This window comes from Mirounga leonina, unplaced genomic scaffold (assembly GCF_011800145.1).
Source record: "Mirounga leonina isolate KUSES-001 unplaced genomic scaffold, KU_Mleo_1.0 Mir_201, whole genome shotgun sequence".
Classification (NCBI taxonomy): Eukaryota; Metazoa; Chordata; class Mammalia; order Carnivora; family Phocidae; genus Mirounga; species Mirounga leonina.
This window is the reverse complement of record NW_023270504.1, coordinates 10591054-10618806: the sequence shown is the minus strand read 5'-3', so window position 1 is coordinate 10618806 and position 27753 is coordinate 10591054. Positions and strand designations below refer to the sequence as shown.

Sequence of the window (27753 nt, the reverse complement as noted above, 5' to 3'; positions counted from 1 at the left end):
GAGTTATACAGAAGTTCTGGTTTTGGCTTAAGCGAGTTGAGCCAAGGAACTTAAGCTTTTGCAAAAGAAATTTTCCCCACTTTTATAAAAGTACTAAATTAAGATGGAGTAAACTCTATGGCTTCATCTCTAAATTATCATGATCTTCATAATAATTATCTTCCAGTGCATGGGGAGGGTCCAATAAGTGGTCTATGAATATTAGAGAAACTAGTTAAGAGTCATAAAATATCCTAGACTTTAAGTGTGTGTGTGTGTGTGTGTGTGTGTAAACATCACTGGAAAATCCAGAGGCCTCCCAAACAAAAAGAGGAGCTACTGTTTCTTCACATAGATTTAAGATTTTTAAGAATCTCACAAGTGTACAACACTATGGGGGCACAATCCTGTATCTATGGCCTAGGTCAACCAGATTCAGATAGCTAATGAGTTCATGTTTGTGTGTGTCACTGATAATAATTTATTTTCATGTTTCATTTCTTTGCACTCTTAAGTGTTTTAATCTATGCTAGTCCTGCTTCAGTTCCCCTGAATGAAGGATTATTGAAGTAAGAGGCAAATATATTCTGTTTCATGACTATAGGCATGGTAATCATTTGGTGACTGTTATAGTCCTACAGGTTCCACAGAAGTACAGGTCAGAACATTCCTTAGTGTAATGCGACACAAGACATGAAAGAAGGGAATCAGCTTCGGTCATCCCTTTCTCAGTAAGAGATATCACCGCCCCTATATTGTTACATCCTTTCATCTTCCTCATTTTCCATATCTAATTCATTGGGAATCCTATTAACCCGAGAACATTAGCCCATGAGTCTCTATCTCCAGTACAAACTCTTAATTCCAGGCCCTCATAATCTCTTGCCTTCACTACTACAATTGTTTTCTAACCATTCTACCCGCTTCCACTTCTTCTCCTACTAGAAGCTATTCTTCAAGCAAAAGTTCAGAGCGATCCATTTAGAAAAGTAAATCAGATCATGTCACACACCTGTATAAAATCATTTCATAGCCTTACCCTGCACATAGAATAAAATCCAAACTCCTTACCCTAACAAAGCCCTGAATGATCTAGCTCTGACCTTCTCTGGCATCATCTCTTCCATTTCTCTTTTGTAAAAGTGCTTCAGTTACATGGCCTTCTTTGAGTTCCTCCAATACCAATACACAAAGTTCAAATGTGTTCAAGACCATTTTTTAAAGTTGCTCCCATATTAGGGTCTTTGTGCTCTAATTGTTTTCCATGGAAAAGTCTTGTCTTAGATCAAGATTTCTCAATCTTGGCACTGTTGATATTTTGGACTAGACAGTTCCTTTTCTGGGGACTGTGTCGTGTAGCATCTCTGGCTAGATGCTAGTAGCACTTCCCACCTAGTTATAACAACCAAAAATGTTTCCAGACAATGCCAAATTGTCTGAGAGAACCACCTCAAATGATGAACTTTTCCCTTTCATTCCTTTTGCATATACCCGAAGAGTTCCTTCTATGTCCCTCACACTATTCTAGGTGTTGGGGATATCACAGTGTCTAGGCCAGACAAAAATGTCTCTGTTTCAGAGAGCTTACATTTAAATGGAAAAGATAATAAACTATCAGATCCAACCAGATAATCATTTAAATGCCAACTCCTCAGACTCCCTCCCTTGAACAATGAAATTTAGGAAGCCACCATCTCACTTTCAGTCACATCATTTAATTTTTATTCTGTTCATAGTAGTTAAGACCATATGTTGTATTTTATTACCATAGTCATTTATTTATTGAATCTTCCATAGAATATAAACTTTATGATAGCAGAATACTAGTTTGTTTTGTTCGATGCTGGGAATCCAGCAAAGTAGACATCCCATCACAATTTGCTAAATGAATAAAGCAAATTTCATAAGAACAGAGAAAAGTCCTTGATTGACTAATAATGTACAATTCTATGCATAAGGAAAACCCTCATCAGGATTACTCAGATTGAAAATGGTCTTGAACACATTTAAAATTTTAAGAAAAAAATCTGTGGAAGCTGACATTTCCCCAATATTGTTTTATTCCACTCAAATGAAACAGATATATGGCTTGAAATTAAATGATCAAAATCAAAATAAACTGCTAAGAGTTATTATACAAATAAAGGAAATGTAAGAGTAAACTCATTCAAGAAGGGGAAAGGCCCAGAATTTTGACACTAAAAGTAAACTGGGGATTATGTTTCTTCCTTCAAAAAACTTACCAGAAATTTAATTCTTTGTTACAAAGCAATGGTCAATCTTTGCAAGGGTTTTTTTTCTATTCCCCTTTAATAATTGGTGTTACTTAGCCTATTAGTGTTAAACTTTGGATAGGACTTGACTTGTTTTAATTTTTTTAATGAAAATATTGTTGTTCTCAACTGGTACTCCTCTTGAAGAACCTAAAAATAATTTGTTGTCCTGCCTTTAAAAATTCTGCCTAATGAAAGAGGCTCTACCATACTGTAAGCTTTAAAAGGGCAGAAGTCCATCTACTCTACTTGCTACCATTCTATCTCTAGAACATAGCACATGGCCAGACAGCAATATTTGTTGAATGAACTAAAAATACAATGAATAAAAACTAACTTAAATTAGTCTAAATGTACAACTAAAGCTTCTTTCAGTGGCACTCTTATTGTACAAGAGAGAAAAGGCAGACTCCCTCATCAAAGATATTAGTGGCATCATTCCAATTCATTAAAGGAGTATTTGTTCGGTTATCCACCTTACAAACATCTATGAATTGGTCTTTTTCATTAAGAACAAATTTAATCAAACTTTGATAAAATTTAGCTACCTACCCTTTACTGCTATATAAATACCCTGAGAGGTAAGAATCAATTAAAATTATATAAGGAATATTAGGGGCGACTGGGTGGCTCAGTTGGTTAAGCGACTGCCTTCGGCTCAGGTCATGATCCTGGAGTCCCTGGATCTAGTCCCACATCGGGCTCCTTGCTGGGCGGGGAGTCTGCTTCTCCCTCTGACCCTCCTCCCTCTTCTGCTCTCTGTCTCTCATTTTCTCTGTCTCAAATAAATAAATAAAATCTTTAAAATTATATAAGGAATATTATTATTTATTACATGACAGAATAAAGTAATTGATATTCTATTATACACTGCCAATATTATACATATTCTTACCTTATAGATTTCAATAATCATTTTGAAAAAACAGTGGTTTTTGTTCTTTTGCTTTAAGATCTTAAAAAGAGGCCTTTGACTTGGATTTAAATATATCTCCTATAGGAAGCTTTCAGTTATAAGGCAACTGACATAAGAGTGAAATGGAACATTTGACAAGTAGCTATGATCTTTACCGTTATTATCCTATGGTTGATGCTTTGCTTCTGAGATATTATAGACAAGATGTGTGCATTATCACTTTTGTAGTGAAAGCAAGGGTTGTTCTTGTTCCTTTTTTTTTTTTACTCTATTCTATTTCTTATTACAAATATTTACCTTTAATGGAAATTATAATTTTACAAACTTTTCCCAAGATTATTCCACCTACCTCCTTGGATATTGTATTTAAAATGTAAAAAACAGTTGTCGCTTTTTTTGTTGTTGTTTAAATCACATCAACTTTGCCACATTTACAGACTTTAATGTTGTCTATAATAATCTTCTCAAAACATGGCATTTTTAAATTGTCATCCTTTCATCAAGTACAAACTGGGTCCCAAACTTTGGGCCAATGGCAAATTAGTAGTATACAAGGGAAAGGTAAATACGTAAATAAGCTAACAATACAAAACAGTGTATGTGTGCTAAGGGACAGATCTAAGCATAGAGTAGAATATCATGACTGCATCTCAGAGGGTGCTGCATCCAGCTGTGTTGGGTCTGGAAATGTTTTCAAGTTTTAAAGGATTTTAGAGATCATCCATTCCAACTTTACTGAGGAGAGACTGCCAAGCATCATGCAAAGAGCACAGCCTTTGAAGACAGGCAGGATTAGGTTCACATCTTGACTCTGTCACAACTAAAGTATGTGGCTTTGGATAATTAATCTCTCTCTCTCCTCTCTCTCTCTCTCTGTTTCCACTTCTTCCTATGTAAATTGGGAATAAAATGACTCTGTCACAATAATTTTGTAAGGAGAATGTTTACAAGGTGCCTGTACATAAATGGGCGTGTAATCAATAGTAATCTGCAACTGTTTTTTAAGTGAGCAGATGAGGCAATAAACCAAAAGAGTTAAACTGATTTCCACAAGTCCTTGGAAGAATCACAGCAACATGACACCAGTTTTTGTTTTTTTTTTGTTTTGTTTTGTTTTTTTAACTACACCATGCTTCCCTAGGAAGAAAAATAGTCATTTAAAAGAGGAGAGGGTTTTAGGTTAATTCCATCATCTAATAATCTGGATAGTGTAAGCTTTGGAGTCCATATCTACAAGAAAAACAATAATGGTTTTAAAATTATTTCAATTTTATTTTTTTAAAGATTTTATTTATTTATTATTTTGACAGAGAGAGAGAGACAGCGAGAGAGGGAACACAAGCAGGGGGAATGGGAGAGGGAGAAGCAGGCTTACTGCTGAGCAGGGAGCCTGATGCAGAGCCTGGTGCAGGGCCCGATGAGGAGCTTGATCCCAGGACCCTGGGATCATGACCTGAGCCGAAGGCAGACAACTTAACGACTGAGCCACCAGGCACCCCAAATTGTTTCAGTTTTAGAATCTTCACATCCCTTGCATGAACGAATACTCATTAAATGAATGAATGTATTTTTAAATGAGAAAAAAAATATTGAAGAAGGCACATTTTTATTTTCAAATACAGAATCAGATTTAATATGTAAGAGTATCTGTTTAAAACATGCATTATTGGGGTGCCTGGGTGGCTCAGTTGGTTAAGCATCTGATTCTTGGTTTTGACTCAGGTCGTGATCTCATGGGTCATGCGATGAGTTCTTCATTGGGCTCCGCTCAGCGGGAAATCTGCTTGAAGATTCTCTCCCTGTGCCCCTCTCCCTATTTGCTCTCTCTCTTTCTCTAAAATAAAATAAATAAATCTTTTTAAAAATGAAAAATAAAAAATAAAACATGCATTATTAAGTACCTTCTTTGAAAGATATATAAAACTTCTTAATTCGTGAACTAGATCAGCAATACAGAAATCAATGAGATCCAATGTCTGACCATTCTCTTTCCATCACTTGCTCTGTTTAGGCATAAAGTCTCTGGCATTCTGGGACAGAGCAAGTCACTGATGGGCAGGAAACATAAAGTCACTTTTTTGTCACTTTGACAGACCTTGCCAAACCTCATATGCTATGGACCAGTAGTCTTTCTTCGGTTCTCACAAAGTAGTTTTTTAAAAAAAAGTGAACACACGACTCATAAGCAACTACAGAGGAACTATAAAACAAGCTTAGTAGATTGAAAACATTAAGCATTCACTTTATTTACAAGTAAATGTCTATGTGTTATGTACCTTCTTCACGGCTGACTCTTGCATTGAACACGTTTCAGAGGCAACAGTTCCCTCAAAAAATAATCAACATTTCCAACCCTTTTATAAAAATGTGCAGGCATATATTTTAGGTTAATGTACAAATGAAGTAAGTCACAAAGTATGAGCAAAGCATGTGATTCTTAGTTTTTCTGATTTTAAAAGAAAGGGTTTAAAACAACTTTCAAAGTGACAAAAGCCCTTACGTAGCTAAACGGGGATTTTAGTTTTCATGTTTTAAATTTAAAAATTCTAAGGATCCCTTACTAGATTTATTACCTGGGACCAGATTCTTATTCCATGCCGATTTGTTTACAAATCGTCTAATGTCATTTAAACAGAATTATCTCTTTCAAGCCACATACTGAATCCACACCTCTTTTATCTCAAAATGTTATGTCACCTAACAGAGGATCTACTTTAACCCACATGTGGGATCTAAAGAGCATGTATTTATCATGAGTTCTAAGAGGCCAAAATATCACCGAATAGGTTATTTCCTCGAATCTATTACTGGCATTCTAGAGCGGTCTGGTGTTTGCCTTTATGTTCCATCTTCTAGAAAGAACAAAATTATAGCTTTCAAAAGAGCCAATTTTTTATTATACCAACTGCAGCTGGCATTTTTCTTAATACCGGATACAACATTTTCCCGGCCTAAATTAATGCATTCTGAGCAGGGTCAGAAAGGGCCTACCAGAGATACCAATGGCAAAGAAACCAGGCTCTGAAGAATTCTTTATACAAGGCAGGTGGCAAAACTGATTTGGGCTTATCTGAGGCACCTGGACAGAAAACCTCTCAGACAACGCCCTGCTTTTCTAACTTCACCAAGATAGAAATATTTGCGAGAATTCTGCATGCAGATTTTTTGGTCACAATTCTACAAAAAAAAAAAAAAAAAAAAAAATTAAGTCCGTAAAATACAAATTCTTGCAATGACTTTATTGAAAAGAAAATGATCTGTTTAGATGAGTCAAAGCTGCCACGGATCCCCAGATACTGTGCTCAGGTGAAGTGCCAATGCAATGACCTTCAGTGTAATGGAATTTCATGCTAGCTAAAACAACGTGTGATGGCCCCGTTGCCAAGGGGAGAGCAGGCGCGGTTTTGTCGCCCTCTCCGTAACTATGAGGCTCTAAGAGGTATTTCTTCACCTCACACAACCGTTACTCAGTGCTTCTGCTATAGATAACAACAAAAAACCCCGCAAGCTGACCGGTCTGCACAAGATAGCTGACTGGAGAAGAAGAAATAAATCATTTCTTCCGGCAGCTCATCAGTGGATACACATATATTGACGGTGGGCCAAGCTTTTCAGTCACACAGTTGCGTTCGGCAAAACTGGATCTAGTGTCCTTTTTGGATGTTTTTTAGAGGGCTGTTTTGAATGTAACTTTAAAACCTAATTACTTCACATTTCCAAGGTACCAGACCATAAAATGGTATAAATTCTAACAGGCAAAATAATCTAACATGAGAAATAATTTTATGCTTTCAGAAGTGGGTGACCTTTACTAACCCACATTGTTTCTTGAAAAATGAGATTGACTTTAAGTGGGTATGACAACTACTTATGGATAGCTAAAACATCCAAACCAAATGCTATTTATTTCCCCTATTTTTAAAAGTTTATCATTTTAACTTTTTAAACAGTGATAGCAAGAAACAATTCTTTGAACTTTGCCAATCTGTAATATTAACCTTTGTCCAAATGCCCTGAAATTAATTCACATGCAGCAGCTTGAAGCCAGTGCTTAGGAACTGAGCTCTGCTCTCCCTTGGCTAGTTTTTGATTTTAAGAATAGGTGCACTCGCGCTCGCGCACATGCACACATACACACGACACACACACACACACACACACACTCATTCACTCACATGTTTTCTGGAACTAATTAAAAGTTAAATGAAAACTGACCAGTGTAAACAGAGGAGAAAAGTTTCAGTTGACAAGACTTGGTTAATACTGTAAAGGCAGTACCTGTGCTAACATATGCAAAGAGTGTATTAAATATATTATTCTCGATTATCGCTCATCATCTAATAGTTGAATGAGTTCATATTTCCAGATAAAGAAAAGCTCACACTTATTCTTGCCTACCTCAACCCAAAACAGTGCGCACATACACGAGACTTACACCTTCATTTGCTTCATAAAAAAAAAAAAAAAAAAAAACCTGCCAAACAGCTAAGTCATTGTTCTCACACACCTTCTTCTAAGGTGGCATGAAAACCACATTCCTGGGCATGGCATAATCATAGTGTCTGACCCCCCAAGAACCATTAAGTCAAATTCATTTACCCCCAGAGGGCTACACACTATTGTATCCTTTCCACTTTCTAGCCACCTATGAACAATGGAGAGTAATTGCAACTGTCACGGGCAGTCAGTAGGAAAAGTAAGCCAGCGCTATTTTCCCAGTTTTCTGCCAAACCTATCCAAGCACCTAATAACCATGCCCCCAACCAAAGAAAGATCCACAGTTGCCTTTTAAATGCATCAGAAAACAGCTTTTTTGAATAGAACCAGAGGACAATCACCAAACTTATGCTCTGAATGTGAAGCTTAAAAAACTCAAAATTAAAGACGGAACTTCTTTTGACTGTACTACAGCTTCCTGAACTAACCCCACAGGCAAGCCTGAAAGGAGAGCGGAGCTGCTTTCCTCCAAGCTTACATTCACTGCCGTGGCGGCTTTTAAGTCTGACTTGTGAAGAAAACAAGGGAGGGAAAAATGTTTGTCCTCCAATGGAATGAGATCACAAGGCTTGGAACAGGCGGTCTTCTCTGTTCTACTCTCAGTTTTCACTCAGGTCAGAGGAGAATAAAGAACGTTGGAGAGAACACATCCTCTACCGCGGGTGCAAATGGGTTAAAAATCCAACATAATAATATAAAGGATCTGCTGCCTTGGAAGAGAGATTTCTCTGTTCTCTTTAAACTTGGTCTTCAAGCTCTTTAAGACATACAAATTATTATCTGTTTGAATTTGATTCCATTATAGATTTTGGTTACTGAATGTGTTGATTAGCCCCCATTCTTTCTCTCACCATCAAGGTCTACTTAACCATAACCTGAATATACGTAAACTTCAAGTAGAATGGATGAAAAGTGAAATATTCAGTCCAGCATTTTCTGGAAGTTTCCAAATGCTGAGATGCTAGTGTCCTGCCTTTCTTTAGGATGCTCCAGTGTAGCAGAGCCATAAGAAAGACAATTGCCTTTTTCATTGGGAGAACATGTGCGCATACATACATATGCAAAAAAGTTATTTATACACATATTTCTACATGTATATTAATATAAATCTGGTGATATTTTAAATATATTCAGCTTCTACCAAAAAATATAGAGTAATATATAACGAAATATTTTAATATTGATGAATAAGTAGTATTTTTTTTCTCAAAATTAATTCTTTAGAACTCAGAATCAAGTGTGCTATTGGCAACAAATAGAAAACCATAGACTGCCTACTAGGCTTTGAGAAAACACACATTAAAATTAACTGAAATGACCATTTGATTCTATTTTTATATGAGAAATTAAGCCCTCTCCCACTGTTATTAGTAAAAGTTTATTAAGATATGAATATTCAGTATCATGAAGTCCATACAGACTTTTTCTCTTAGTTGTTTGTAATGTCTGATTCAAATAAAACCAAACCAAAAATATTGCTCTCATTAGTGAAAAACAACCTTTATTAAGCTTTCTGCATTCATCATTTCTGGTTTTAAATGTAGATTATGTACATTCACACTTCTAATATGTAGAATGTATAAAATCATCATAATAGGCAGTTTTTAACCCTGATGTAAATACATTCCTACTTACAAGGTAAATCATTAAAATTTTTTTTTTAAATGATGAAAACCAAAGCCTTTTGAAGATACAGTGGGGTTATTCTGTTAAAATGACATTCCATTTATCTAATAAGGCACAAACAAAGAGAAAATAAGAACCCTGACACATCCACTTTCAAGCTAGAAGGAAGAAACACCAAAGACAGAGAATACATGAGGCAGGAGGGGATGGGGGGAGAAGCACTGTATCACTGTTATATTTCAAAATATAAACTTCATTTTCGTACATTTTAGATCAAAATAATTGCAAATATGTTACCTTTTATTTCACCAAAGTTCCCTGATCCCATTGCAAGAAGTTTGTCTTTCCAGTCCTTTGAGAGTAGCTTTTCAATACTGGGGGTTTCTAAGTAAAGAAAAAAAAAATGTAAGCAAATCAACACGACTATCTTTACAATGCAGCTCATTAAAAGTCTATCTGCTAAAAATAAGGCCATCCCTATCCGGGCCCCAGTTCATAATGACTTCATCAACAAACTGATAACGGAGGGGGGGTGGGGAGAAGACTGTGTTTTGTCACCTGCTGTTTCAAAATCATTAGCTTTTTCTTCTTGCGGAACAAAGCCGTACTAATTCTTTATGACAATGGGTACATATAAACCTGCAGTTCATTGTTTTTCAATTTGGTGAACAAATTCCTGCTATAATAGATGCTTGTCAATTTCAGGGTGTTAGTCTGCAGTCAAAAAATAATTATGTTGATAAAATGCAGAGCAAAAAAAAAAGGCAAAGAATTAGCTCTTAAATCTGCTACGTGTAATTATATCCCTCTGTGTGTTTACAATTACATCCACTTTATAATATGTGTTTAACATCGTATGGTGGTAAGCACACTGTGGAAAGATTTGCCAGTACCGTGAACGTGAACACTAAAAAAAAAAAAAAAAAAGTTGGTATAAAAGAAGCTTTACAAAGATTGCAAAATCTAGAAAAGTGAGTAATGCCTATAATGGAAACCTATTATTTGCTTATTTCAGATTTGTCTCACATTCTTTTAAAATGCCCAGTATTGAGACAGGGCACATATATTTTAAAGAGCAAGGTTATGCTTTAGTCTGATATTTGCTTCTATATATCACATGGTTTTTGACCTCTTCTTTTGTGTTGAATTTTAATGTATAAGTAAACATAAATGCTAATAAAACTCCCAAACATTAAACTCAATTCCAAACAATATAATTGTATATTCTTGTCAGCATTTAGATGGGTACACAATTACAATGGCTTTCAATCCCACGATTAGCACTGCATTCAGTTAGAAAATGGAGTGTACTAAAAGATAAGTGTCCCAGTATGCTCCATCTAAATAACAATACCCACACTTAGTATCTGGATCTAAGACATACACTGCCATTCTCCACATTGGTGTTTATGTGTATTTGTGTTTGTTCAGACATTTGTTTACCCCCTACTAGGAGCATAAAGGGAGTACATGTTAACTTATCAAAGGGACCGTCTGGCCTAGAGACCATAAGATTATTAGAAACTGGTTCATTTTCCCCACAGTAAAATGCGTTTTAAGGCGTCATCATCATCTTTGGCTAATGCTATCTACTTCTCTCAGGCCTCCATCTTACAGCCATTGACTGTCAGAGTCACAAAGCCCGTGTGGAGTTTTCAAAAAAGTAGAGGTGAAATTTCCTTGGAAAAACTGTGACAATATGGAACGCCTTTTTTTTTTTTCCCAGATGTCAAAAACTTCTGGAAAATAAAATAGTGAATCTGTATGATTACTGCTTTACATAGTCTATGGTCTATACATATGGTGCATACACACACACACACACACACACACACACCTACAATTACTGTGTACACATTTACTATGGAATTTACTACGGAATGTGTAAGTTGTATTTTTTTTTCCTTTGTAACAAGGTATCTCCACTTCTTACACTTTAAGGAAGACAGATCCTAAGAAATTGCTTTTACTTTTTCTTCAAATATCCCTCTTTCTGTACCATAGTGGTTTTGAAAATGGTAATGACAATTCTGAGTAATAAAACGGCTTAAATCTCTTCGTACTGTAATCAATATTTCTGTTCATTGAGGCTTTCAAAGTAACTTTAAAATACTTCTGCACGGATTTCCAATGTTTCTACATTCCCAGTAAGCACTTCATGAGCGAAATCATTTTTTAAACCTTATCAGAGTAGGTCAAACAAACACCACTGTTTCTTTTTTCCAGCACTCCACAAAAATTCTTGAGTAGCATGTAAACAGGGTACAGCCAATACGGTATTTGCAATAGAGTACTGTCAGTCATTAAAAGCTAACAAACCTTTGCAAAGCAGGAATGCAGCAATAGAAATCCATTGTGCACTAACAATAGGCCCCTGAACCTCCCGGCACCAAAAGCAGACCATTTTACTTTTAAGGCTATTGTCTGCAAAGTCCATGACAAAGCTTTTCCCCTGCAGCTAGACAAAATATTCACTGTAGTGTGCTCATAAAGAAACAGAAGTCTTCTGTCTAAGTTGCAGAGTTAAAGTAACAGCCGCCAGATTTCTGAAACCTGCAGAACATTCCTAGCCTCTTTATTAACTTACATAAAGATAGAAGGCTCCTATACAGAGCCACTTTTTTTTTTCAAATACCTGACACACACACACACACACACACACACACACACACACACATATATATATAATAACTTCTTTAAGACCAAATAATTTGGAAGATGTAAAATCAGAAACATATCTAACTCGGGGATGTCATGTCTGTGGATGAATACAGACACTAATATTTGCAATTTGGGTGACGTATATATTTTAAATTCAGATTCAGTAAACATTTATTGAGCAGCCTATGTGCCAGGAACTATGTTAGATGCTTTTACCTGTCTGTATTCTCTCATTTAATCATAGCAAAAACCTGAAGGCTCAGATTGTGTTATTATATCCATCACACAGGTTAAAAACAAAAGCAAAAAGAAAAAAAACAGGACTTGTCTGAGGTCTCACAAAATGTAACGGGCAGAGTTGACTTTTTGAAGTAAGGTTTTGTTTTTTGTTTCGTTTTGTTCTGTTTTTTGCCTACAAATTCCGAACTCTCTTGTCAACAATGAAATGATAATGACAGCTACTATTTTGAGGGCTAAGTGCTAAGCAGTGTACCAGGTCCTTTACATGTGGTATCTCAAACTTCTCATAATAATCTTCTGAATTAGATATTTCCCTAAGCTTTGGTTTCTTAAGTGGTAAACAAAGGCACCAATATCTAATTCAGAAGATTATTTTGAGAAGTTGCCCATAGGGAGCTAAGTTCAACCTACTGGATCCCAAAGTCAGGGGGACCAAAAGTGTATCATTTCACCCACTTCACCTCTCTATCTGAAATACTATAAAATAAAGAGCTTTAAGCAAATCCACGTCCAGTATTCCTCCAACGGCTACTGTTGTAGCTTGTCTCCACTGGTCATTCATGAAGAGGTGGTTAAGAAATGATTTCACCGTGGATGTTAATGAAGACAGTTAATGATGAGTTCACAATGGTCATAATGAACACAGTGGATGCATGGGTACTAATGACTGAATTTCTCTGAAGATGGTAAAGAACCCAGAGAATATAAATGACTAGAACTGTAAAAGACCAAATGGCAAAATCCCAATATTTATAATACACCTGTTCATTAAATGTGTGAATGTGATTAAGGTGAAATTTGACACAATTATGTAAGTGTTGCTTCAGTGTTTATGGACTAAAAAATATAGTAGTTATCTATTAAATATTCCATTTTCTAAAATGAGATGCGATTTTTTAAAATATGTGTAGAATTGTATTTTATACTGTGAGTATGTATAGTATGTTTGTGGACATACTTATTTTCCAAAAGTTCAAATTCTGGATTATCCATCATTTTCACATTAAGATATGCCACAGTTTTACTATAAGCACCTTTAAAGATTCTCCTGAGAGTTACTTCTCTCCAACATTGAAGTATCGCAATTGCTGTCAAAATAAAAATTAGTGCTCCCTATATTAAAATAAGTGAGAGAGGTAACAGTAGCTCTTATTTTTGCATAGCATTTCAGTTTATATAATGCTGTCAGATGCAACAGCATTGTCAATGGTATGCGTTGTTATTACACCATTTTGCAGATGAGAAAACTAAGGCTCAGAAAGATGCTTTTCCCAGCATCACTTAGCCAGAGAGTAGAACAGAGGGAATACAGAACCAGGGCCTTTTATTTATTTATTTTTATTTTATTTTATTATTATTTTTTAAAGATTTTATTTATTTATTCATGAGAGACAGAGAGAGAGAGAAGGAGAGGGAGAAGCAGGCTCCCAAGGAGCAGGGAGCCCGATGCGGGACTCGATCCCAGGACCCTGGGATCATGACCTGAGCTGAAGGCAGACGCTTAACCATCTGAGCCACCCAGGCACCCAGAACCAGGGCCTTTTAATTCAAGGATCTGTGTCTTTAGGGGAAATATAAATACGTACATATTTTAAAATTAAAAAAAAAAATAAAATAAATGGTAAGAAATAAGCTATAAGATAAATTAGAGGGTGATGACAGATATCCTCATCAGTCAATCCGTTAATATTAAGATGACTCTAATTGGATTACTTTTGTCTCTTTCTGCCATCAGGACCCTTCTGATATGTTTGCTTGATTTTCCTTTCTCACCCTTGCCTCTTTTGCTCACATATGTTTCTTCACATCAATGCCTATGGCAATCCCCACCGGTGAATGGCCCCCCCAACTGTGCCAGCCATTGTTACAACAGCATCCTGCCTCTTTAGGGCCTGTTCATTCCCTATAACTCTCACTCCTTTTTCCCTTCAGTGCCAAACCCTCTTAAGACTGACTCCCTCATCTGGAACAATGAGACCTAGAGACTCACGCCAACATATTGTAATTCTCCAACAAGCTGCCAGTGCCAGGAGTTAAACCCCATTCGCTCCATGCAGTAGCTTTACACACAAGCTCAGGTTTTTGCTTTGTGTTTATGTAGGTTTCTTCCCTTAAGCTCCCTTGATCTGCAGGGGCAGAGCTCATTGAAAAATCGAACAAGCAAAAAACATGTATGTGTAATATTTGACTTTTTTTAAACAAAGTCCCCAGAGTTAGGTCTTACCAAATCTACCACAGTTTATACTTTAATTTTGTAGCTTAACCTAAGCTGTGTTATTCGTGACATGTGATCGGGTGCATGTTTAGGGATGGGAGTTGTCTTCTGGAAGGAACAGCAGTATGTCTAAACTTCAAAAAATAGAGCAATACCTCTTCAAAGTCAAGAAGTTAAAGTGACCTTATGTAGATTATTCACATCGTAGAATCAGAATTTTAAACCTGCATGGATCTTTAGATATTATTTAGATAGGCATTTCATAAAAGTAATTTATTAAATAAAACACACGACACAAACGGAACACAAATTGGTTACTTAAAACCAAAACAAACGAAATAAGCATTCCATTGTCATGTCAATCTCATTACATTCCACAAATTTACATTTCATTTCTACAAGATTTAGATCTATTTAAGGGCTAAGAGACTGTCAATCTTTAAGTGAATTGTGGATTATATAGTGTAATTTAAATATCTTACCAAGGAAATCAGTGTTGGGAGATGACTGTTTTGCTCAATACAATTTGGGTAATAAATAGTCTAGAACAAATTCTGCATTTTACAGACTGAAATTGTAAACTAAGGTCAAAATATGACTAAAATCATAAATCTAATTAATGATAAAGGTAGGACCTGAAGCCTAACTCCTAGTTCAGTGTTCTTTTTGATATGCCACACACAATAACAAGTTCTTTTAATAGTCAAACTTGTCAAAAATGAAATGTTAGTCCAGTTTTATTCGCCTCATCTAGTTTTAAACAATTATTATATGAGAGTTGATCTGGGCGACTGAGCTCTGTTTGAATTAGGTATTGTTAACTCAATATTCTCCCCTTGCAAGCTTTCACTTGATGGCCAACATAAAGCTGAAGAATAAACACAAGTTAGAACACTTGGCCAAATATATTTTTCTTCAAAAAGCTAATTACAATTCAATGCTTGCTATTTAATTATTCAATTACTGATAATAAGATTATTTTTGAGGGGGAAGATTGGGCTAACTCTAGAAATCATATATCTGTAAGAGTTTAATTCATGTTGACAATATGCACAGGCCTAGACAGCATTTTGGGGCAAATACTAAACAATGTAATGGAAGTAATGTAAAACTTTTATATATATGGAAAGTTATTTGTCCACTGAAGACCACGGGGCCTTGTAACATTCCCATTAGCCAAGCACTGCAGCTAGTCTGCCACGGAAAATGTCAAGTTCTTCTAGGAAACATTAAAAAATAATACATACCACAACACACAAGAGAAACACATCTGAAATTCCAAAGCATTAGAATTTCAATAAGCCTCATTTTTATATGTAATTATCCTAAAGTGAATTAAGCTCTACAAATACTTTACTTTTAGTGGTGCCAAAATACTTGTTTGTTTCCACTTGAAAGTTAATAAGAGCTTGTTAACAGAAAGGAAAAAAAAAATTTGGCCTGCTGACTCAAGTTTTAAAATGTTTAATGTGCAATCAGTTTTTGGAATATTGCAAAATTTATATCAATACTTATAAGCTTGAATTTTCTCGTTGCACAAGCTGAAACTATTAACACACCTGCCCAATTATATTCAATCTTATACCACATTTTAAAAGAATATTTCTTCATCACATGATTAAACATGCCATAATCAATATGATATAATTGCTACATCTCAATAACCTTGGGTTTACTCCTCACAAGATGGCTCTATATGTTTTACATAAAAAAAAATCATTAAAAGAGACACTTAGGAAGCTATATTGTTTTATCTACTCTATCACTCAGAAAGTTAAGTATATTTTCTTTTCTTTTTTTTTTTTAAGGATTTTATTTATTTATTTTACAGAGAGAGTGAGAGCAGAAGCAAGGGAAGCAGTAGAAGGAGAGGGAGAAGCAGGCTCTCCGCAGAGCAGGGAGCCAGATGCGGGGCTCAATCCCAGGACCCCGGGATCATGACCTGAGCTGAAGGCAGATGCTTAACCATCTGAGCCACCCAGGTGCCCCAAGTTAAATATATTTTCATGCAACACTTTGTTTTGTCCTTGTTTCAAAAATTAGAGGCCGGCAAAAATAACATTAAGTAATTTGGGGGAAGCATTTCAAAAAAGAGTTGCAAAGAGGTATCCCTCATGCACAAAATCTCACTAATGTTGTGCTACTGAACATTAAAAAAACCTTGATGTCATACAATCAGACACCATCACTTACTAGTTTTGTGACCTCTGGCAAGTGGTTTAACCTCGCTCTGCTTCAACTGACTCATCTGTAAATGGGAATAATAACTGTACTGACCACATACAATTGTCAAAATAAGTGAGATAATTTATATAAAGCTCTTAAAACACTATGGGGCACACAGTAACACTCAAAAATGTTACTAACATTACAACTGCAACTTAATATACGACAACCCAAAAGAACTGTTTCAAAAATCAAATGAAATATATATGCACATGCTTCACTGTGCCCATCACTAAAACAACCCAGAATTCAAAAACCTCATCAAAGGATGATGGTTGTCTCTACCTTTTTTATGGTAATGACCCACAACCCTTAGTTTCATTGATTATCTACCATCCCTATGAATTTTTTAGTTGGTTCATGCCAATAAAGATGATAGAGAAAAAGGCGTAGTATCATGAGGGACAAGGATAGTTGTCACTTCCATGAGGTTAATGTATGAACTGTCCCAAAACAGCACAGATACACAAAAATACTCAACTAATCTCTGCATGATTTTTTTATTTTTTTGGACAGTTGTCTCTCTTACTCTCCATAGGCTCTATTACATCCTCAACAATGGCTAAAGCTTTCAAGCCAGTGCTGTTGACAAGTGAAAGAGAACAACAAATAGCATTGTAGTGCTCTTTTCCCAGGGTCACTCAACCAGCGGTAATAGTTATTATTTTTATTTATTAGCACTGTAGCCCTGTCCTCTATCATGGCTAACTCACCCCAACCCCCATGACAGCAAGAGCATTTTAACTTTTAATAAAAATGAGAGAGTGCAGCACTCCTGTGTAAGGCTCTTTCGGCAAAGTGCACAGCTAATGAATATTGCCCATTTGTATCCAAATAATTTATGATGTCAGCAAAGTGTGGATGGGGAAACATGAATTAAGTTGTAGTCATTTGTTACAATAAGAGGGGTGACAATGGAGAGTAGGAGGAAGCAAAGGGGTTGCTAAGGCAAGAGGGGTAGAATAGAAAAGCATAAATAATGTGATAGAAAGAAATTCGGGAGGAAGATGTTCATGATTGTATCAGTAATAGTCAACTTCAAAAAGTTAAAGCATTTCCCAAAAAAGTTTTTCATGACTATGTCTTTTTATTTTATTCATCGAATAACCAACTTTCTTAGACATCAATTACAATAAAACTTACTCTCCATATGTTTTATATGAAATACTATTTTCTCAACTGTGGATATGTGAGATAGAGGAAGAAAGAAAAATAGAAGACAAACCATAAGAACGAAGTCATAGCAAAAGGTACATGAGAGTCAGGCATATTTAACACAAAGTCTTCGTTTCACAAGACAAATTTACAAACAGGAGTTTAAGATAGCTTAAACATATAGCAGTTTAGTAAAGATAAGAATGCATAGTTCTAAGCAAATTACATATGCCTACTGATATATTTAAGAAAAGAATTACCTAAATATGTATTTGAATTATAAATGAAGCAATTATCCTACTATAAAAGAGTGTATTCACATAATCATCCATTTAATTAGATATCTAAGACCATGATGAAAATGAAAATTACTGATCGTATTTATACAATTCTGTTGTTGTTTAAAATTGTGAAAGTGGGTGGTAGGGATGATAAAGGAGATATAAAAAGCAGAGAAATAGAAAACCACTGAACATACATTAGAATAAGATTCCAATACTTTAAAAATATGACAGAATGTTTTACCACTGGAAGTGAGAATTAAAGCGCATACAGCCTGATGCTAAACCACTACACATCCTGAATCTTCTCTATCACAACATATGTGAAAACAAATCACAATCTCAGCTTGCCAGATGCCTGAAAAGATATGAACAATAAAAACTGACATGATTCATATGATAAATTAGAGATTGTGATATGCAGGTATAGTTGAACAGTTGAGCTGAAAAGCTACTTACAATTCAAATTATTTTTTTATGTTCTAATACATAGCATCAGATTTTAAAATTAAGAAAAATATCCCCTGATTTGCTTAAAATCATATATCTAAATTTGCACATATCCTTCTCAACCAAAGTAGTCCATCTGCCTTAACAACTTGTTATATTTGGTCTCTTATAACCTTTCATGGATTTGGATCGTGTCATTTTTAGAGTAATTTTAGATGAGAAAATACAATACTTGTATTTCCAAAATGGCATTTAATGTTCACAAGCTTAGACACATCAACAACGAAAGCTACAGTCCTGTGTTAGGTATGATATGCCGTGACCCCCCCATCCCCACCCCACCAAATGCAGAAAAGCCAAACAAAATCAACCTGTAAGAGTTCTCTTTAAGAAGCATTTTCATTTAAGGAAGAATGAGTGGAAAAAAAAAAAAGATAAAAAGGAAGGACACAAAAAAGAAAAAAGTCTGGATAAATAGAAAAAGAGAAAAGCATAGTTTGTTTTTCACTTTTCCTGTATCACCAGAGATTTAGCATTCTCAATGTTAAAGTCAGTGGGTATAAAATTGGGCATGGAGAATCCATTGGTATATTCATTTAATTTCTTAACTGAATGAATGTACAAAATGATTGTCTTTGCTTTTAGTGGCATGATGTACTATTAGAGCTATCAGACTACTTTTAAAAAATCTGATACTTCCCTTTTCATTATTTTGCACAACTCACACACGTACATACACAAGAAGATCAGGAGACGTTAGACTCTATCCATTTATTTATTCATTTACTTAACAATCATTATTAAGCTGCTACTGTGGCAGGGTGATAGGCACTAAGACATGGCCTCCGCACCTCAAGAAATTCACTATCTCCTGGGAAAGATGGATAGACTAACAGCGACCAGACACTAAATGTTTGACTCAAATTGCTAGGGTGTCACTGAGTTTCTCTTTTATTGTTTCATTTATTGAAGTAAAAACAAAGAGAACATGCCTTATTTTAATTATTACATGGTAAATAAAATGTGCTGAGAGACTTTTTCCTAAATGCTACTTTTGCAGTATTACCATAAAGAGTTCAAAAATAGTCTACTGTTTATCAATCAAAGCAGCTATAAAAAAAATCTACTAAGCAATACTTTCCAAAAATAGGGCCAATTTCTCATCTTGTCTGTAATTAGGAAAATAATATGAATTAAGTCACACTATCAATATAAAGTTAAATTAAAAGATAAGTATATGGATAAGAATAGTAGAATGGATTATTTCAACAAAGAATAGGTACTATATATTTTTGCAGGCATGGGGATATTAACAGGAGCAAAACAGAAGTGGATCCTATCCACTTGAAGTTCATCTCATAGGGAAACTTCTTTAAGTGCAAAATTCCAGGGCCACTGGGAGAGTCTGGCTCTTTATGCCTTGGTTGAGTCCCAGGAATCTGCAATTCCCAAATACCTGAGGTAATTTTTTTGATGAGGAAACACCGATTTGGGGTATAACAATATGGATAAAGACATTCTACTACATTTTCAGAAACTTGAGAACTTTTTTCAAGCGGTTAAGATGTGAAGTAGAATATATTGAATTCTTCTTATGAAAAGGTAAAAGAATTTTACCAACATCACAGTGTCATTTGAGTAATAATAATTTAAATATCATCAACAAAAAAAATTCAAATACATTCCAAGAGTTTTCTATTATACAACTCAATGAGATACAGTAATTCAAAGGGGAAAAAAAGTCACAGTAAAATGCAATAATGAACTACCAGGAGCTAATATATGTTTTATTTATTAAAAAGGGGGAAAATAGAGAATTATTATTACTGGAGTATTGGGAACAAAAATTTTGTTTAAGAATCTTAAACAAGGGACCATTAATCATATGACCACATGTATATTCATGTACGTATATTCTTCAAAGTAATGTACTACACACATAATATGAGAGGTATCTATGTTTATGTAAACAGCAAAGAAAAAAGAGAAGCTCCTAAGATGTCAACTAAATGACAAGGGCATCCTCTTTTCACAGTTGAGAACTAAGGTTCAGAGAAGAACAGTGGAATAACATTGCAAGCAATATGGTAAATCAGAGACGAATGAGTGGGATAATATCCTGATTATTCATTTAAAGGAATGGGAGGACAACGAATTATTAATACTGGAAAGGATGTTAATGGTAGAAAGGAAAATAATCTCTACCTTGAATATAATTAATAGGAATTTTTATAGCACAGAAGCATTGCTGCTTATTTTTCTATATTCTTTTTTTAGATTTTATTTATTTATTCGACAGAGAGAGAGAGTCAAGTAGGGGGAGCAGCAGAGGAAGAGGGAGAAGCAGACTCCCTGCTGAGCAGGGAGCCTGATGTGAGGCTCGATCCCAGGACCCTGGGATCATGAACCAAGCTGAAGGCAGACGCTTAGCCAACTGAGCCACCCAGGCACCCTTTTTTTTATACTCTTAAAAACATCAACCTATAGCATCTATAGAATCATGTCTCAAATCTAATAACTGAGAGGAAAACATTTGAAAGGACAGAGAAATATCCAGGGAGAGAGAAGAGAATAGGAAAGGGAGGTCTGCTGAATATCCCTTCTTTCTCTTGTGCTTAGCTTTCCTGAAGTAATCATTGAACAACTTAACTCCCATGTATGTAATAAATAATAGATAGAGATATATATTCCTTAAATCTTTCTCTTTCACATATACATATATTTAATATCAAATTTATGATATTAAATTATCTTGTAGATATCTCATCAGAAATGTACCCGAAAAGAAAAAGCAGGTGGGGGTGAGAAGGGCTCAAGGGATGTTCACCACACTATGATGTGTACCTCATGCTTTCTTAATGACTCACTGATTTAATAGAATAAAATTAATAAAGGTAGGGGAAAAAACTTATTTATAACAGCCTAGGGATTTTGGTGAAGTACAATGAAATGTCAGCAATTAAAAAATAAAAAAAAATAGGTCAATATTTCATTCCCAAAGGATGGATGAATCCAGTAAAGTGACAGACCACCCAATTTTCTGACCTTAGAGTCAGAGAGCAAGTTTTTACAAACTTGGGAATGGTCTTTCAAAAGCCACAAAAGTCTGTGTTGCACATGTCAGAAATTCAAAAATGTTCATATCTCTGGGAATTTTCCCTGAGGGACATGAAAACCCCAGGAAGCTGCTATCTCAGTTCTCACAAAAAGGTGCAGAGTATGTTTAAGCCCCACAGGGTCTCTATTACAGGACATTAAATCTCCCACCTAAAGTGAACACTGGGATGACTCCTGAAGATGGTTACAAAAAGGCTTCACTGCCCTCAACTATTTGGAAAAATCTTGTAATTCCTCTAGGAGGAAGATTCACATAAAACATTGTGAACAATGATGATAAATTAGAAACACATATTTAATCATTTTTATGAATTAAAAGTGTTCCAATAAGAGTAGTTGAGATCTTCAGTTAAAACTACAAGCATGACAAATAAATCATTCTAAGTATTGTAGCTGTCTATAATCCTATTTGCAGAAGGCAAATAATTTATTGCAAGAAATCTGGTAAACTAAACTTGTGTTTGCAAAAAATTTGTAATCATCAAAACTGATCTTTATTATTTCCAACAGGTTAATGTTAAAAGGTGCATTATCTACTTAACATTTATGTTCATGAAATTTAAAAAAAAATAAAGTGTTCCATTTCTAAAGAGAGAAAGGAAAAACATCATTGCTCCATGGCAGCTACCAAAGAATGAGAGAGAAATTACTTTGTTTGATGAGGGGATTAAATTCTTAATAAGAATACTTCCAAAATTTATAAATTACATTAAAGTAGATACATAATCTAACAAGTTTCCCAATTATACACTAGGTGTCGATTTATTATTCTGGTCCAGAGTTCAAGATGTAAAACCTGGGTTATTAAGTTCTCTCTTTTCTTCTCAGCAAGTTGTTCAGATTATAGCACAGCACCCTCAAAATTATAAAGCATCGAAGCCAAATCTCAAAACATGTAAAGAGTTCTGTGCCAAATAGAGCTGTATAAAAATTAAAAACCAACACCTTTAAAAAATACTTGATTTAAGTTTAATTGAAACTTTTGTTTTCATACATATTTCAGCCTTTCTGTTCTTTTTTTTTTTTTCGTCGTGACATATTAAGTGCCTAAAAAATAATGATCAGTAAGATTTCACAGCATGGAGGGGAAAAACAATAGGAAAAAAAAGTTTATTCCACACTATTTGAATTACATTTAGGTAGTTCTCAATGGGGCTACTACCAAATCCTTTAAGCCCACCAGCCTCTTACCTACATTAAATTAATGAGGCATCTCAGACATTCATTCTTCACCAGCAGCTCTAGACTCTCCAGTTGGACACCTACAATTTATTAAATTACAAACAGTGACCTAGGGGAGACATCTGTTTGTTACATGCAATATTGCATTATAATCTAAACTAAAAGAATATTTGGGAGATTAAGATGATAAGATATATGTTGAATTGCATTTTCTGGGGTTAATAGGGGCCGGTCTATAATTCTGTGATCTCTTTTCCCATACAAGTTCCTATTTTCCCATCAGGAAGCAAAGGCCTCCACAGATCAACATTATGAAATACAAAACTTATGAACAATCCAATACTAAGAGGTCTCTATTATGCCATGATACTCACTACCGCCATACAATACTTTTATTAAGCCTCAAATACATTAAGCTTGATTATAATCAATTTTTTTTTTATAATACCACCTTCTTACTAATGCTCATAACACTTGGCTCCCAGGGATGTACTTATAATGAGATGGCCAGGTGTATTTTCCATTAAATGCCTCTGTTGGAGTTCCTATAGTGCTTTTTCTCATATATTTCAAGTTAAATGCTCCTCTATTTTTATGTTTGCCTCACAATAGCCAGTCCCTTTTCAATGATTAATTTTCTATTCAAAAACAATTTGCTTCTTTTTCCTTTGTCCTGTCACGGTTTCAGAACAACGTCTTTCCTTTTCCCTTGTCCACTGCAGAAACTCACCTCCTTCCCCCCTCCCCCTCCAGATCACTACCTTCTAGTCTCCAACTTCTTTTTAGTGACATATAGTCCAAAATATTTAGGAGCTCCCCCCAGCAGGAGGCTACTCAATTAACAAAAACAAAGCCCCGAATGATCAAGGCTTTAACTGAGCCAAGAAGTACTGTGGTCATTTATATTATATGACCTCAGCAGTCTCTTGATTGAATTGCAACCCAGCATTAAATCAAACACTGTGTGTTGTGTGTGTGATTTTATAAATGCTGGGTGTGTGAGGTGGAATCAGGGAGGTGAGAGGGGTGGCAAAGAGATTATAAATACTCTCAGGAAAAAAAAATCACAATTCAGAATGCATTTGGTTTTTTAATTTTTTTTTCTTTTTTAACATGCTCTTTACTTTGTTTTGGAACTAAGATACACTTTGTGAAATGTCTGAACTAGTATTCCAAGGCATGTTTAAACAACAGAAATAATGGAAGCATAACTGATTGCAGCTGGGAACTGTCACCCTATCAGTAAGCAGCACCTAACTGGCAAATACTACAAGCTTGTTACAGATTCCTTTATGAATTGGTCACTGTAAGAAGACTGGGCATTCTTTATACCACACACTCAAATCAAAATCTTCACTGATTTATTTTTCAAATTTTACTAGACTAGAAACAGTGAGTGGTTAGTCTGTTGGCCTCTCTCCAGTGTGTTTGGGCAGAGAAGGTAGGGTGCTTGTTTCATAAAGCCAAACACATAACAGGTTTATAAACATGCTATATCTTTCAGTCACGGAGGAGATATTCAGTAAAAACAATTTTCTCAGTACATGAACGCTCATAGGAGAAAGGAGGAGAAGTATAAATATCTTATTCAGAAACCCATTTTTGTGAGTCCAATTACTATAAATTTCTCCATACATATCATATTCCAATCAAGGACTACCAAGATTCAATTCTTATCTAGAAGCAGGCTTTTATATCACTCTTTCAGTTGATTTACTTAACTCAGACTTTCCCCAAAAAGGAGCAAAGAAAAAAAAAAAAGGAAAAGAAAAATAAAGAAAGGAAAACTAATAACTTCACATTAACTTACTAAGAGAAAAGCTACAGTAAGTCCCTTTTCCTATTTTCTTATATTTGTGTAGCTGTTAGACATTTTGCAAAGGAGGGGAGTACCAGCCAGCCTTTCACAACAAAAGACCCACTGTCACTGAGCCAGTCCCAGACATGGTGGAAACCAGCCCACAGGAAAAGGCCTGGCTCCAATGTTAGGCCCCGGCCGAGTACAGTCACTATATTCACTCAAATTGGCAACAGGTCTCAGTGTTCCTGGCTTTGAGCTGTGAACAAGGGTCGGGATTGAATAACCAATTATACAACCGCTGACTGAGTTTATCCAAGGTTTGCAAACTGCTATAATAGCCCAGTATTCAACCAACTGTTTTATCCTTTTCCAGATACAGTGTCATATCTCCCCTTGTGCTCCATTTACATGTCACTTTATTACATACATCCATTAAAAAGGTTAATACGGTGTCACACTCAATGCCCACATGTTGCCTTACAGGAGTTCTGCTTCTCTCCGGGGCATTTCATATAGACACCTTTCTCTGTCTTTCACTTTCTCTCTGCAAGCTAAACCAAGTTTCTGTCAAGCCTACAGAACAGTGGATGAAAGAACAGTAGCCAAATGTCAACAGTTTCAAAAATACGCCTTAACACTAATGGGCTGTTTGAACCCACCTTGGTATATTAAAAATGTGAAAATTCTGAAGTTTGGCAGTTCAGACTAGCACCCAAATGTAAGGGGCACATACAAATTCATCCAAACGTGTGCCTCCCCCTTTGCCAAAATGGATGTCTCAAAGTTCAGGAAGACCTACAATTTTTCTGCATATTTGCATGCCTGCTTTTAATACAAAGTGGTTATGATGGAAATTAAAAAAAAAATAGAAATAGAATTCCAAGTACTTTTCCTAAATCTCTAAAAACCTGAAACTCCTGAACGAGTACCTTCCAACTCAATAAACAGAATAAGGGAAATGGTAGAAATATCAGGTAGTTATGACGGAGTTGGCTTTTTTTTTTTTTTTTTTTTTGATGCCTTGATCTCTGGTGTTTTATTTATTCCATGCTTGGTGTTAACTGGTGTTTTACACAGTGTAAGCTTATCTTTTCCACTGAGGCTTTTTATCTTTAAAATCAATAATACAGATCCCTTCTAGAAATCTAAGTGATATGCATTGGAATATATAAAAATCACATCAACATTTAATAAAAAAGCTGGCTAGAAATAAGAATGACTGATACTATGCAAAATCATTTACATATTTAAATATTTGGAGGTATTTCTTTGTGTATAATTAAAATAAGAGGAAAAGTACCCTTTAAACCCACAATAAAAATTTTTTATAATCATGTATAATAATAATAATAATAATAATAATAATACTGAAACAACCTAAACAACACTAATACTAACTACTAATTGAGACTTTAAGTGGTGTTAACTTTTAAGTGCTTTATATACAATTCTGTTTAACTCTTGTGAAATTCTATTTGTAGTTGCTAAGAGCAGGTACTTTTTTGTAGCCAGAGTCTTCCTCCTTCATTTACAAGCTTAGACTAATCTTGTAAAATTACCTAGCTTCCTGTGCCCCAGGAATTAGTATATGCCTACCATCTAGGGCTACTGAAGGCATTAAATGACTTTCTCAAAGTAAAGTGTCTCAATACAATATTTTTAGGTGTTTGTCATCATTGCTCTTCTTCACATCTCCATCTTTATGAGTAATGTACTGCTCAAATAACCACATCTCCAGCAGCTCAGTGAGTGACAGAGCTCATAATAACCTTTGCTTCTTCAAGTAAATCATTATCTTCAAGAAGTCTATATGTTCGAATGGCTTATTAATAACACCAATCTTCACGTATCGAACATCTATGCTTAGCTATTTGCAAAGTGAAAGTAGCAGAAAGACTATTCAAATAAAGAAGTCTAATCTTATTTGTTGAGTTCCTACTTTCTTAACCCTCACCTACAACTAGGAATAATCAGTTCGCCAAATCCAATGGCAGTGTGGATAAGAGGAAAAGAATCCATTCCGAAAAACAGAAGAGTAAATTCTAAATATAAAGACTCTGCCGCCCTTTCATTGTTACCAGGACGTTCACTAAGTTGGAACTTGTTGCTGATCTTTTAAAAAAGGGGGGAAAAACGTGGAGCTTTTACATTATGGCAGGTTTTGGAGATACAAAGTTACCAGCTATGAAAGCCACTATGAAACCTAATTATCAATATAAAACATTAAAATGTTAATAAGAATCAACCTACATTTGCAGGTAGCTGAACAAATCTACCTCATTACTTTATCAAACATAATACAGAAGAAGAAACTTCGGAGTCAGAACTAGGTATGAATCTTGGCCCTGTTCTTTACTAACAAGTGGTCTTAGGCAAGCTATTTAACCAGTTTCAGTTTGCTCACTTTTGAAAAGTGAAATTATGATGCCTGTTTGCCCTACAGGAAGAAAGTGAGAAAGAGAAAGAAAGAGAAAGACTGTTACAGTGTATAACACACATTAAGTGTTTAATAGAGGACAGCTGCTATCAGCAACTTCATCATCTTCATCAACATCATCATGTTTCCCTTCTACCACCATTGTGAATATACCTGCAAGCAGAGCAATTTCATTGTTCAGCAGTATTCTAGAACTAGTGACCCCAAGAAGTTATTTGTGTGTTTAAATATATATTTTCTTCAGCAAACTGATACTTTGATCTGGGCCCTGTAACTGGACAATGGCAGGGAAAAGGGCAAAAAAAGAAACTCTACTTTTAAATATTTTGGCAATAGTTATAAATGGAATTAGCCAGAATATTTACTGAATGCATTTCATTCAAATTTTGGGATAATATGAAAGGCTGGCCTTGAAAAATAGCATTTATATTTTTTCCTTTTTTTCTCCAAATTTTTTTTAAATCATGGAAAATTATTAATGTTTTGATTACTACTCTGATAGCATCAGCATAGCAAAAAGATCAAGTAAAGGCAGATGAGAAATTCTTCACATTCTATCACTCTGAGGAAAAGAGCAATTCTGCATTGAGGAGTCCTCTGTCCTTACACTGAGTCTTGTTCTTCAGGTCATTTTCCTTGAAGAAATAATAATAATAATAATAATAATAATAATAATAATAATAATAATAATAATAAT

At 35.1% G+C, this 27753-nt stretch overlaps 1 protein-coding gene across 5 annotated transcripts in view; it reads right to left on the bottom strand.

The window, feature by feature from the left end:
• SOX5 (SRY-box transcription factor 5) overlaps positions 1-27753 on the bottom strand; it is a 1007739-nt gene that overhangs the window by 207143 nt on the left and 772843 nt on the right. For all 5 annotated transcript variants that reach the window (XM_035028072.1, XM_035028070.1, XM_035028073.1 and 2 more), the window contains one exon: positions 9589-9675. In XM_035028072.1, coding sequence (XP_034883963.1) covers positions 9589-9675 — 87 coding nt within the window. The remainder of the gene's footprint in view (positions 1-9588; positions 9676-27753) is intronic.